Below are 13,119 nucleotides of genomic sequence, written 5' to 3'. Positions count from 1 at the left end.
TCCCAGGAAATCCTGCTGGTCCAAAGAAACACCGCAGAATGTTGTTTGGGTTTTTTTCTGTTGGTTGCTGCTTATTAAGGTAAAGAAGACAGACCTGACCTTCTTTCTTCAAAGAAGTCACAGCAAAGTGTTGAGAGCCAACAGTTCCTGCAACCTCATACCAGTGAAGCTGCTAATCTTCTGCATGACCTCAGAGGTTTCTGACTTCTGCACTCTCTTTAGCTCTTCTGCAAAAGAGCCCAATAATCCAGTGTTTTCCTTCTTTCCTCAGAGGGCTGTTGTGAAATGTATATTGTTCATGATCAGTAGTTTAAAATGTAGGATGTAAGAGGAAAAACGGAATGATTTGAAGTTGTTTTAGTGTATAGAAAATAGATGGAAGGGAGGCAGAAAAAGCCCTTCTAAGACAGAAAACTGATGAAAAGAGAAGATTGAAGGAGGAAAAGGTTTGACATGTCCACAGCCAGTGAAAAGAATATGAGTTTAAAATGTGCTATGGTAGACTGGATTAGACATACGCAGAACATTTTAAGTGAAAAGGATGGTAAGAATAAGTTAATCAGGCTGATAATTCTTCTTACTGGACATTACAAAGCATAGACCAGAATTTTTTCCAAGGGTCTGCAAAAAAACCAAAAAATGACTGCTAATTAGTGTCAGGACTTTTCACCTGTTGAATCTAAGCGAGGCTAAGGTCAGGGCTTGGAAAATTAAGTGACTGGTTGGATTCTGCAATGTTGGTGGGTTGGAATAGGTAGGAATGGAAATAGTGCCTACTTTGTTGAGTTTTTTGGTTCTTGTGTTTCTCTGTGCTGTGTTTATTTTCAGGATTAGAATTGACTTTAGCTTTGGGTTTCAGTGTAAATGGGGCTGTGGTTTTTGGTTCATTCCTGATTCCTTAAGACCTGCTGGGCTGGCTAACAAGTCATTGCTGAATTTGGTGAATAGCATGAGGTTAGTTTTGGTTAGGTTGTTATTTCTGGAACTTGTGGCAGCTTCTTGCACTCTTCCCACCTGCTCTATCACCAAATAACTTCCGGAGTCCTCTTTCCTCAGTGCTATTGTTAATTGTTTAGAACAGCATTTGTAAAAGCCCTCCTTGCATCATACACCTTGTGGTAAAAGTGATTAAGATGCCACTGTGTGAATCCTGCATGTGAATACATACACACACACACATGCAAAGGACTGTACAAGTCTGCAATGACTCTGTTGTCTGCAATCCTGATATAGGTACAGGATGAAGTTGTAGCTTCAGTGAAATCGCTGTATAGGGAATGAATAAAAAAGCGTAAGGAGACCTACTGTACAGATAGTTCAAGGTACATACAGGAATCCCTACTTTTGTAGGTTTATTCTGTCTTGGTGTGGATATAGTCAACTGATTATTAAGGTCTTGCTTGTATTTATGTGCCCTATGCTTGCAGGGCTTAGGCAGTAACTCTGGTTTATTTTTTGCAGATCAAGACTGTGATGTTCGATAAAACTGGGACCATCACCTGTGGAGTTCCAAAAGTCATGAGGGTGCTTTTGCTGGGAGACACAGCTGTGCTTTCCCTGAAGAAGGTACTGGCGGTGGTTGGCACTGCAGAAGCCAGCAGCGAGCATCCTTTAGGAGTGGCAGTTACTAAATATTGCAAAGAGGTACTTAGCCTTCCTGTTTCATCTGAGGCCTGAAGGGATCTGTGCAAATGCAGCAATGTTGTATAAAATGAGCAAGTCCCAGAGGGACAGGCCTGCCTGAAAAGTAACAGGCTGGAAAGCTGGGAGATTTTATGATTGTGCATCTTAGTCTGGACAATACCAGAAGGCATATTCTAAGCTTTTGTTTTCTGGTAATGCTGTGGAGTTCTCAGGCAAGGTCTTACAAAGTTTTTCCTGAACTAGTGAGGAAATAAGGATTGTGGAATATGTGCAGGAGGAATACTTATGCTTAAAATAGCATTGTGAAGCAAATGTGTGTGGTGACATTTCATATGTTACCTGACTGTAGTTGCTTCTATTAGTCACTTGCTTATCTGAATAGATCGGGCAAACAGCTTTAAAACCTGAATATTAAACTGTGGTATTTGTGAATTTCACAAATGAATTAATAGATTACTCAAGTCTCTGCAAATTTTGCACATCCTCAAAGGTCATTTATATATTGCATGTGTTCCTCAAATGTTTCAGGAAGAATGAAAGCACAAATAGTAACCGAAATAAGAAGCCTGGTTTAAATAAACAATTTATTTCTGCTAAGACAAGTCATTAATTGATTTATGGAAAAATTCATTGGCAAGAATATATCAAACTTATTAGTGATAGATCTTTCAGTGGTAAAATTTAGAAGTTAACATATAAATTGAGAAGCAAAAAGAGAGTATGGGTAATGATTCAGTTGCCTCTCTCATATTTTACATTTTCTGGTTTTGAATTTGTCTTAGTACCCTGACACTTCTGTAGTTATCCTATGCACCAGTTATTACTGGATCATGGCTTATATGAATTGCAATTCTGTACTGTTTCCTGATATTCTTACCACCTGCCTTCTCATCCCTGTGTTGTAAGAAGGTCACTGAAGGGTACATGTAATTCCAACTTCCAGAGACAGCCCTGAATAACTTGTTTATAAATTAATATTTTCTGCATTCTTTTTTGTAACTCATAGGGTCCTGGTAATCCCTTTTCTCATCTTGAAGGTACTCACTGGCTTCTCTCTCTAACTCAACAGAAAGACCCAGTTTCCTTATCATCCAGCCAAATCACTCCAGCAATTCATACAGTTTTTCACTGTACTTTTACATATATATAAAAGGCCTTATACCCCCCAGCCAGTTCTCTGTGAGGTTAATTAGAAGTTGCATCTTTTCAGAAGCTGTATGGCTTATTTTTAGAGTATTTCTCTTTAGTTCCTTGTCTTGGCTGAGGTCATGAACCACCAATGTAACTGCCTCACCCTTGCACTACCAAAAAAAGCTGTCCTTTGTGGTTTGCTGGTGCCAGGGCTGAGACCTGGATGTGATCTGTATTGCTGCCCCTTTCTAGAAGTCTAAACCACAGCACATCCAGAACATCCTTATTTTTAGTTCTGCGCTACTGATACCCCATGCTGCTTTTCAGTCGGTCAGTCATTGTCAAGAGGAGGAATTAGGCCTCCTTTCAGCAGGAGTTATCTAATATTTGTACCCCACGTGGGCAGCACAGACTGATGATGAACTCTGGTTATGTCCACAGGAGCTTGGCACTCAGAGCCTGGGATACTGCACCGACTTCCAGGCAGTCCCAGGCTGTGGCATCAGCTGCAAAGTTGGAGGCGTTGAGGCTGTCCTGGGCATGGCTGATGAGGGTCTCGATAAGCTGGATGCTAACAGGAGCAGGGACAGCAGTGCTCCTCTGGGAGATAACACGCTGATCACTCTCCCAGAATCACACGGTATGTCTGCCCCGCAAGTGACTGCCGGTCGCAATGCGAGAGCTACTGAGACAGCAATGCTGACCACTGTAAAACAATCCTATCAGACTAGGAACAACAGAAAGGTGGATTTATGGCAGAAGGAGGCAAAGAACACGAGGGATAAAAATGCGCCTTAACAAAAATTGAAGCTTTCTCTTTCCCCTACTCTCGATCTCTCTGCAAGTCAGAAACCTAAATAAGAATTTAGATGCTACAGTGATGGGTACTTGAAAAGTCCATACAATAAGGCATACCCAGCAATGTTCCTTTTGGATAGAAGAATGGTCCAGCAGAGAGCAAAGTTAGCCAGTTAGCATTATCTTCCCATTTAGAGCAGTTACCTTTAATGTGTTATCTTACTGCAACTATTTATAGCCTACCCTTTAGTTCCATATTAACTTGGACCTTTTGTTTTCTGTTCATATATCTCTCAAGGCACTTAATTAAAAAAAAAAATCTATTCAGCAGACACACAATAAAGCATGTTATATCTGCAAGCTGAGTTTCAGTGCCTGATGTTTTTGATTAGGCCAATACATTTGTTTCTGTTTCAGGCTCTGTGGAAGCTGCTTTGCTCTTTTGTAGTGTAGGAGAGAAAGAAAAAGTATTTAAAGCCTTCCTTAAGAAGTTCATTAGTTCTCTTCAGAAGGCTGTGGCTCCCCTGACCTTTTTGAGAAAGCTATTAGAAGAATTAAATAAAATAAGAACTTTAATCATCAGAACTGTGCCATTTGTGAATGGTGTTAATGTAATATTTTCTCACCTGCTTCATACGGCTCTTGTGAAGTTGGATTGAAGTCATAATGAGGGGCTCCACATACTGTTTCGTTGTTTGTTAGAACAAAACTACTTTTTTCTTACCAGAAATAGCCTTGATATTTGAAAGAAGTCACTAGTTCTAAGAACAGAGCAGCATGGCTTTTACAAAATGTGCATACTGCACTTATTCAGAAAAACAATGCCAACTGGCAAATATAGGCAAATACTTCCATTAAGTTCATGATGCAGTTCTGTGTATAAACAGGCACAGAATGTGTCTTGAAGGAGAAAAGTTTTATGAGTCTGTCTTCAGGTAGTGCCTATGCATTTGTTTGGCCATGACAGCAGCCCTTCAACAAGACTAATTCTGTCTGACACACCAATGTGTCTTGGGTGTGACCATTGCCAGTGCAGAACACACACAAAAAAGAAATTAGGAAAACCTCTTCAGAATATCTTTCTATAGCTAATGCAGCCTGATGTTGCCATCCTCAAACATCTCTGGCTTGTGTTCACTCATTTTTCTTTTTGTCTGTGCACAAAGGTCCATCAGCTTCTCATACATACTTGGTGTTGATTGGAAATCGTGAGTGGATGCGACGCAATGGCTTGCATATTGCAAATGATGTAAATGATGCAATGACAGACCATGAAACGAAAGGACAGACTGCCATACTAGTGGCTATAGATGGTAATTGCTCTTCTTTGGAGTGACTTAATAAATATCAGTTGATCCTGCCATGAAACGGATAAAAACAAACTCTGGAGCGATTGATCAGTGGCTTAGTGTCAAGAAACTACTAATCTTTTAGTGCAGAACTGGTTGTGAACTGCAAAGTATCAAGGTGTTCTCAAAAGAAGCTTTCACCTCAGAACAGTGTTTGTAAGATTTTGTTGGGTAGTTTTTAATTTAAGTATTAATTTCTGAACTTCCTGTTGTCTAGGACTGTTGTTCAGAAAAGCAGTGCCAGGGCAGTTCCATGTCCCATCCTGACTTTACATCACTTAAGGGTCACAGGCAACCTATTGCATCACTGATTTCAAAACATTTCATGAATAAACATGATGATTCATTAGGTCATTCAAGTAAAATAGATTAGACTAAATGAGTTTTGCCCGAGGGGTTCTGTTCTGTGCTTCGCAGAAAGAGATCCCAGACAATACCTAATATGAGAAACTGCTGTAACGGTGATAGATTGCCAGTGCAACTGTGATCTTGAAATGGTGCCTCTGATTCAATTACTGAATAAATATTCTTGGTGCTCCTAGAGAGCAATTTTGAGATGCATTTGCATGTCTCAGCCTGGGCTCCATCAGCAGTCTGGCAAAATCAAGTGCTCTTTGCATGGAAATAAGGGCCCTGATGTACAGCTGGTGTTCCTGCTGCTGCTGGTGATAGCAAATAGAGATACAGGGGTGCAAAACCTACTTAAGTCCTTACTTTTGAAAGGTAACATGCAATGATAAACCAATGTGAGATTTTTGTAAGTCATGTGAAGGAAACGTGGATGCACCGTTGAGTCAATGTGTTGGAAGACAGGTGCAACACTTCCGTATGAAAGTAATTAATTATAATAGAGATCCAGCTCTGAAAGATTAGGGACATAAAACCAGATATCTATATGCTTCCTCCTGGAGGATTGGCTTCAACATCTGACCGGGGCACAAATACCAAAACTTTCTCTGGCCCACTATTGTATGTGTCTGTACCATAAAATCTAGAAGTCAGGCATGTTCAAAAGCTACCCTCATCTTCTCCCCTTCCTCCTGGTCCCTAAATATCAAAAGTGTTTGTTGTTCTATGTGAAACAGATAAATGAGAAAAGTGTGTGTGTGTGCGTGTAAGAAAGAGACCATAACTTAGAAAACTGTAGGCAGTTGTTCAGGCTTATGAGTGTCAGTATTGCCCAGAATGTGTTATTTCACAAGCCACCATGGTGTGATGGAGGTGAAGTCCCGTTCTCTTGCTGCCACTTTGCCTCCCACAGCTCTCTCTAACAGAGGATGTTTCTTTGTGCAGGTGTGTTGTGCGGAATGATTGCAATAGCAGACACTGTCAAGCAGGAGGCAGCCCTTGCTGTGCACACGCTGAAAAACATGGGAATAGATGTTGTGCTGATAACGGGGGACAACAGAAAAACTGCAAAAGCCATTGCTACTCAGGTATCTGCTTCTTTGCATTTCAAAAAAATACATGATGAGGTTCTAAAACTCTGCTTACCCCAGTGAATTCAGAGCAGGAACTCAGAGTTTCCCTGGGTATGTTAAATGAAGACTAACTTTTCTTGAATTGAACTGAAAATCCGGTCAGGTCCTATGGCATAGTAAAGGTCAGTAGCTGAATTAAGATCCCACTGAAGACAAGCAGTCAATACTTCTCCAGAGGTACAGAGTTTCTTGCAGTAATTAGTCTGTTGCTGAACTGAAGCCTCCTGCTTCCCTTCACTGAAGGGCAGTCGTGTTTGGTTAGTGATGAGGGAAAGTTCCTTTAAGGTCCAGTCCTGTTCCCAATAAGGGAAGTGGGGTTTTGTCATTATCTTTAAGGGTAACATAGTAATAACAGTAAGAATTATTGTTAAGAAGCATAGCAGTCTAAAAGAGTTTGGGTTTGTATGAGGTTTCCTTGATCTCAAATGATAAATGTTGCTCCAAAGGCAAAGCCAAATTCTCACTCTACCTTCTTTTCCCTTCATTTGCCTCTTTCCCTTTGCATTGGTCTACTTCTAATCTACCGTGTGCCACCTTGCTTTCCTCAGGTATCCCACTACACAGCTAACTCAGCCAGCACTGTGGTATGCACGTTCTTGTATGTTGTGAGGTCTGTTTTGTTTCTCAGTGTGATGCTTTAATGCTTCTCCTATCTTGTTTCATGCTTTTGCTTTTGTGTTCAATTGTGGTAAAGTGCTTTCCCACCCAACTTTCTTTGTTAAGAAGTATTTCAGAAACAAGCTTCTATTTATGGTTCTAGGCCCTCAGGTGAAGTTTTCAAACAAGCTTAGTCTGTGCCAACCTACATTTTCACTGAATTTTTGGCACTTACTTCCTTTCCAATGGAAAAATGGAAAGCCAGTCCTAAAGACTTTTTAAATGTTACTTTTTGAAAGGTTAAAAGGGAGCTTTACCTTGTGTAGTGAAGAGAGCTGATCTCTGCCTGGTGAGGCAGCCAAACCAGGGCCATTATTCCAGCCCTCTTTAGTACACCCACCTGTTCTTCTACTACAGTCCTAAAGCCGTTGGTAGCAACTCCATATTAGTTGAGATGTGGATGGGTAGAAGTGTTTAGCCAGCCTTCTGCTTTATTTTCGTAGTCTCCCTGAGACTTGCACATACTTGGCATTTCTGTATTTCCCCTAGTGTAACTGCCTGATCGTACGTGGTTCCAGCATTGCATTATCTGCTCGAGGGTAGGAAGACTCTACAGAGGGATCTGGACAGGCTGGATTGATGGGCTGAGGCCAATGTATAAAGTTTAACAAAGCTCAGTGCCGGGTCCTGCACTTGGGTCACAGCAACCCCATGCAACGCTACAGGCTTGGGGAAGAGTGGCTGGAAAGCTACCTGGCAGAAAAGGACCTGGAGGTGCTGGTCAACAGCCGGCTGAATATGAGCCAGCAGTGTGCCCAGGTGGCCAAGAAGGCCAACAGCATCCTGGCTTGTATCAGAAGTAGTGTGGCCAGCAGGACCAGGGCAGTGATCGTCCCCCTGTACTCAGCACTGGTGAGGCTGCACCTTGAATACTGTGTTCAGTTTTGGGCACCTCACTACAAGAAGGACATTGAGGTGCTGGAGTGTGTCCAGAGAAGGGCAACGAAGCTGGTGAAGGGTCTAGAACACCAGTCCTATGAGGAGCAGCTGAGGGAACTGGGGTTGTTCAGCCTGGAGAAAAGGACGCTGAGGGGAGACCTTACTGCTCTCTACAACTACCTGAAAGGAGGTTGTAGTGAGGTGGGGGTCAGTCTCTTCTCCCAAGTAACAAGTGATAGGACAAGAGGAAACAGCCTCAAGTTGCACCAGGGGAGGTTTAGATTGGATATTAGGAAAAATTTCTTCACCGAAAGGGTTGTCAAGCATTGGAACAGGCTGCCCAGGGAAGCGGTTGAGTCACCATCCCCGGAGGTATTTAAAAGACGTGTAGATGTGGCACTTAGGGACATGGTTTAGAGGTGGACTTGGCAGTGCTAGGTTAATGGTTAGACTCAATGATCTTAAAGGTCTTTTCCAACCTAAACCGTTCCATGATTCTGTGATTTCACTGAAACTTTTTTTGGTGCATCAAGCAGCACTATTACCTGAAAACTGGCTCTTTTAACCATCAAACCTTTACTGCCAGGGCGGTAGAGCTTCAGAAGCCCTGGGGGGCACGACGCTAAGGGCAGAACATGGTTTGCCAGCGTCTCTGCAGTTAAGGTGGAAGGGGCTGTAATCAGTCCCTTTCTTATGCCAAAGGCATTTTGCTCTTCAGCTTTCTGTGTAGCTTGCAAGTGTTGCCTCCACTGGAATCAGTTTGGTTGATCTTCCTTTGTTTCTCCTTCACCCAGAACAGCAAATGGCTCTTCCTTTCAGCATGAAGCATATCACCAACTGGGTGTGTTTCTTTCTTTCTACATAGGTTGGGATCAAAAAAGTCTTTGCTGAGGTTCTTCCTTCTCACAAGGTTGCAAAGGTCCAGGAGCTCCAAAATGGGAGGAGGAAGGTTGCGATGGTTGGTGATGGAGTCAATGATTCCCCTGCACTAGCCAGGGCTGATGTTGGAATTGCAATTGGAACGGGCACCGATGTTGCCATTGAAGCAGCAGATGTTGTTCTCATCCGAGTGAGCACTACAGTTTTGACCTGTCCTCTTTTATCACTGACACTCCTCTTTTTGGTTTGGTATTCTGAAGACTGCATGTGGAAAACTTCCAATGCTCTTCTGTCTTGCAGAACGACTTGCTGGATGTAGTTGCCAGTATTCGTTTATCAAAGAGAACAGTTCGAAGAATCCGAATAAATCTGATTCTTGCCTTAATTTATAATCTGCTTGGAATACCCATAGCAGCAGGTATGTGACTGCCAGAGCTCAGCTTGTTGAAGACAGCAGCACAGACGCAGGATTTCCTGCTCAAGGAACCAAAGAGAGGTTCCCAGAGTATTTAAAACTTGGCAGAAGGAGGACAAAATAAATACATTATTTTTTCTTTTTTTCATGTTGTAGAAAAAAATCTTAGTTCCCCAAATTTTAAACTCGTAGGAATAAATTCTTATATGATGAAATTAAAACCATGCTTTTATTTCACATAGCACTACTTGGGGATTAGTTTCTGTATATTCAAACGCAGCTCTAATCAGAGATACCATCCCACTTCTGGGTGCTCCCTCATTTATTCACCCCGAATCATGCATTTTCTCTCCTACCACTTGAATTCTCTGCTTTTCTCAGACATCGTCTCATGCTCCAAATTCCTCCTTAAAACTTACTTCAAGCACTCCTCTTTTTCTTTAGGAGTAACTTCTCCCTCCTTTGCCTGGACTATTGCTTTGTCTTTCTGTTGCTTTTGCTTTGTTTCATATGTGCAGAGTAGCTGGAAGGGACGAGTAGTCTTACCTTGTGGCCGCAGTCTTGTAGCTCAATTGGTGCAAAGGTCATCCCTTGCAATGGAAGGGACATATTTAAAACTAAGTGAGTAAATATATATCAATCTAGTTGTGTTTATGGAGGTCTCAGCAAGTCATGTTGTAGAACAGCTGATCTGTTCTATGATATGCAGGGACAGAAATGTCTGTATTGGGACGGGCGGCTCTGGCTCACATCCATATGTTTTTTTGCTAGGTGTGTTCATGCCTGTTGGCCTCGTGCTTCAGCCTTGGATGGGATCAGCTGCAATGGCAGCTTCTTCTGTGTCTGTTGTGCTCTCTTCCCTGCAGCTGAAATGGCAAGTTGTCTTACACTAATCAATTGGGGAACTGTAGGCAGCACCGCTGCTCATACTCAAGTGAGACGTTACTTTGGGGTTTGTATACCTAAAAGTACCTGACAGTCCTTTAGCTTGGGGTTGTTCTCTCTAATCCCTGGCTCCAAAAGAGACAGGTGGCACTATTATGAACAAACCTGGACTAAAACAGTACCGTTCTGGACCATTCTTTACCTAGCAGCTGAAAGTGTGGCTGGATGCCACCTGGGCACCTGTGATGGAGATCTAGTTCAATACCAAGTGAGGTAATGATCAGTACTGGTTTTGCTGTGAATATCAAGTGAACAAATCATTCAAAAGATAGTTCTCCATAATGTAGCAGTAGATGTTTTTTAAAAGATTTGTACCTGTTTTGATTTTTTTTTTTTTTCTATTTAATTTAGCTAGAGAGAAACAGAGAAGCAGTGTATTTAATCTTTTGTACCTTGCTAAAGTATCTTGCTCTATTGTTTTGGAAGTGAACCAATTTCTGAACTATAACAAGATTTTTCAAATTCCTTTAATTTTTTTATGCTACATTTTTTGGGTGCAGTTACAGCAGACCTGTTTTTAACAGCACTGAAAGCAAACATCTTTGAAAAATAAGATGTCTGAAATTAGTCCAAACCTTCACATATTTCTACTGTAGCTGGGGTCTTCTGTAGTGTGTAGTATAGTATAGTACAGTATAATACAGTATAGTATAAACTAATATAGGAAATCTGTTGCTGCATCATATTTCTGATCCTGCAAATGCTCAATGAGACCACAATCTAGAATAAAAACTACATACATGCTCATGTCTGTTTGCAGAATCAGCCCTACCACTACAGGATTTTCATCCTAAACTTTCTGTGTGTAGTTATCCAAAGGATGAGAAATTTCTATAAAGGGATCCCTTTATTCTCCAGTTCTTTTGATCTTGTGCTCTTTACGTTAAGTATCAGACACCATTGTGGTTAGATATTGAGAACCCCCCAAAACATATTTGGCTTCAGACTTATGGAAGCTGTATTACAGTATACTCTATAGGACAATAATCTTTCCTGAAGCTTCACATCAGCTGAACAGAACTTCAGTTTCCAAAGAACACAATAATACATATATGTGAAGAAGACCATGCATACTTGCCATTGCTGGGCTTTTCTTTACCTAGAGTACATTGAATCAGAGAGTGACTTTTGGGTCATCGAGTCCATTCCCCTGCAACTGTCTACTACAAACCCTTTCATAATTCAGCAAACTCATAAATTTTCTTAAAGAACCTCACTTTGAGGTCCTGCTCTTTTACTATTGAAATGTCTTAATGCTGTGTGACCAGTACTCTTAGCCGTTAACGTTGTGTCTGAAGTGCAAGAAACATTTCGGTTATCAGAAGTTTCTGATTTGTTCTAATGCCTAAGACTCTTCTACTCATTGAGCTCTTGGTACTAAACATCTTTTCTCTTTCTCTTCTTAGTTATAAGAAGCCAGACACAGAAAGTTATGAAGCACAAGCTCAAGGCCGCATGAAGCCACTTACTCCTTCCCAAATCAGTGTTCATATTGGAATGGATGATAGGAGGAGGGATTCATCCAGACCGGCTCCTTGGGATCAGATTAGCCAAGTGTCTCTCTCTTCCTTGACTTCAGACAAGCTGCCAAGACGTAACGGTTTTGTTGAGGAGGAAGGGGACAAGTGGTCATTGCTCATGAATGGAGGAGATGAAGAACAGTACATCTGAAGCACTATATTCTTAGTACAGGAGGAAACATTCCTCCTCACCAGTGATGGGAGGGACTGACTTATTTCATCAGGAGCTTCAAGGTTGTAAGTGAAGTCATTCCTTCAGCTCACAAAATTGCAACTCAGCTCGATGTTGGGTTGTATGGATTGTGGATTTTTTTCAGGTCACCAATTATTTCTAGTCAATAGAATAGACTAGAGTCTCTATCTAGAGAATATAGAGTCTGTGGCTCTATAATGAACTGGCTCCGCTGCACACAGCAGTTAATGAAATAATGTAAAATTGTACTTTTCAGAGTCTAAAAGAATTTCTCTCTTCTGGACTGTTTGCTGGGCACCAAATTTCATACTTTTCACCCTTTCTAACTTTATTCTTTCAAGAGCACATGAAGCAAAAGTATGTTCAGAGCTGCCAAATATTAATTTCTGTGTCCAACTGAAAATAGCCATGGCATAAGGAGCTCTGTGGTCGGAAGTTGTATTTCTGCACAGAATTCTAACTAGTCACATCACTGTGAGAGCACTTTGTATTTAGGATTCATGTGCGTCTCCTTGGACCAAAAATGCTTTGGTGTTTCACTCACTGTAACTCTCTGAATGGTCTCTTTCAAAGATTTTCACTTGCTTTCAGGTATTGCATCATTTTGACGCACATTGCCATTGCTAAACTTGTTCTGTCATTCCCACTGCTCTCCTAGATTTTCTCTTTTGCTCCATATGAGCTCTTTTTTCCCCTTTTTTTGCACAAGATACCTTCTATGAGTTGTTATTATGTTTACAGATATTTCTGTTTGGGACAAACTCCTTTAAGTCACCAGGAACTTTTCCATTCCTATTGAAGTCCACAAAGGCAGAGCAATTCCTTGTCCAAGTTAGCATATCCTTTTCCTGTGGATACCTTGCAGGACCCCGTAAAGCTCCTGACAGTTGAGCAGTTGTCTGTCTCTTCCCTCTGACAGAGTGAAGAATTTATGCCAGTGTGAGCAAAGGTGGTATTTACCATGGTGTGACTGAGAGCAGAACTAGCACTGCTGTGACTCCAGCATGGCTGAATGGAGTGAGTTTATTGCATAAGTTAACCCAGCTTGCTGGTTGCTTAAAATGGAGCCAAAAGTTTAAATGGTAAAAAAGTGGAAAAATGGCCTTAAAATGTGGGGCTTCTATTTGCTATTGTATAAATAACCTTTTCTGATGACAGAAGGACTTGAACTAAGATTTGTAATAGCTTGAATTTTAATGTAAATTTGCATTCATGTTTTGAATCGGTT

General features: G+C 41.3%; 1 protein-coding gene across 7 annotated transcripts in view; it reads left to right on the top strand.

Annotated features, from left to right (window-relative positions):
* ATP7B (ATPase copper transporting beta) overlaps positions 1 to 12,030 on the top strand; it is a 43,283-nt gene extending 31,253 nt beyond the window's left edge. For 4 of the 7 annotated variants that reach the window (XM_052786190.1, XM_052786195.1, XM_052786189.1 and 1 more), the window contains 8 exons: positions 1,462 to 1,644; positions 3,217 to 3,415; positions 4,740 to 4,886; positions 6,216 to 6,358; positions 8,805 to 9,008; positions 9,119 to 9,236; positions 10,005 to 10,107; positions 11,585 to 12,030. In XM_052786190.1, coding sequence (XP_052642150.1) covers positions 1,462 to 1,644; positions 3,217 to 3,415; positions 4,740 to 4,886; positions 6,216 to 6,358; positions 8,805 to 9,008; positions 9,119 to 9,236; positions 10,005 to 10,107; positions 11,585 to 11,849 — 1,362 coding nt within the window. In that variant the 3' untranslated portion in view covers positions 11,850 to 12,030. Of the gene's footprint in view, positions 1 to 1,461; positions 1,645 to 3,216; positions 3,416 to 4,739; positions 4,887 to 6,215; positions 6,359 to 6,951; positions 7,536 to 8,804; positions 9,009 to 9,118; positions 9,237 to 9,751; positions 9,855 to 10,004; positions 10,108 to 11,584 lie in introns of those variants that run through there. The other 3 variants (XM_052786192.1, XM_052786193.1, XM_052786194.1) reach the window with 3 other exon arrangements.
* Positions 12,031 to 13,119: the final 1,089 nt, after the last annotated feature.

The sequence above is a fragment of the Harpia harpyja genome, chromosome 4, assembly GCF_026419915.1.
Source record: "Harpia harpyja isolate bHarHar1 chromosome 4, bHarHar1 primary haplotype, whole genome shotgun sequence".
Lineage (NCBI taxonomy): Eukaryota > Metazoa > Chordata > Aves > Accipitriformes > Accipitridae > Harpia > Harpia harpyja.
The sequence above is the reverse complement of the archived record's forward strand: the minus strand, read 5'-3'. Positions and strand labels throughout refer to the sequence as shown.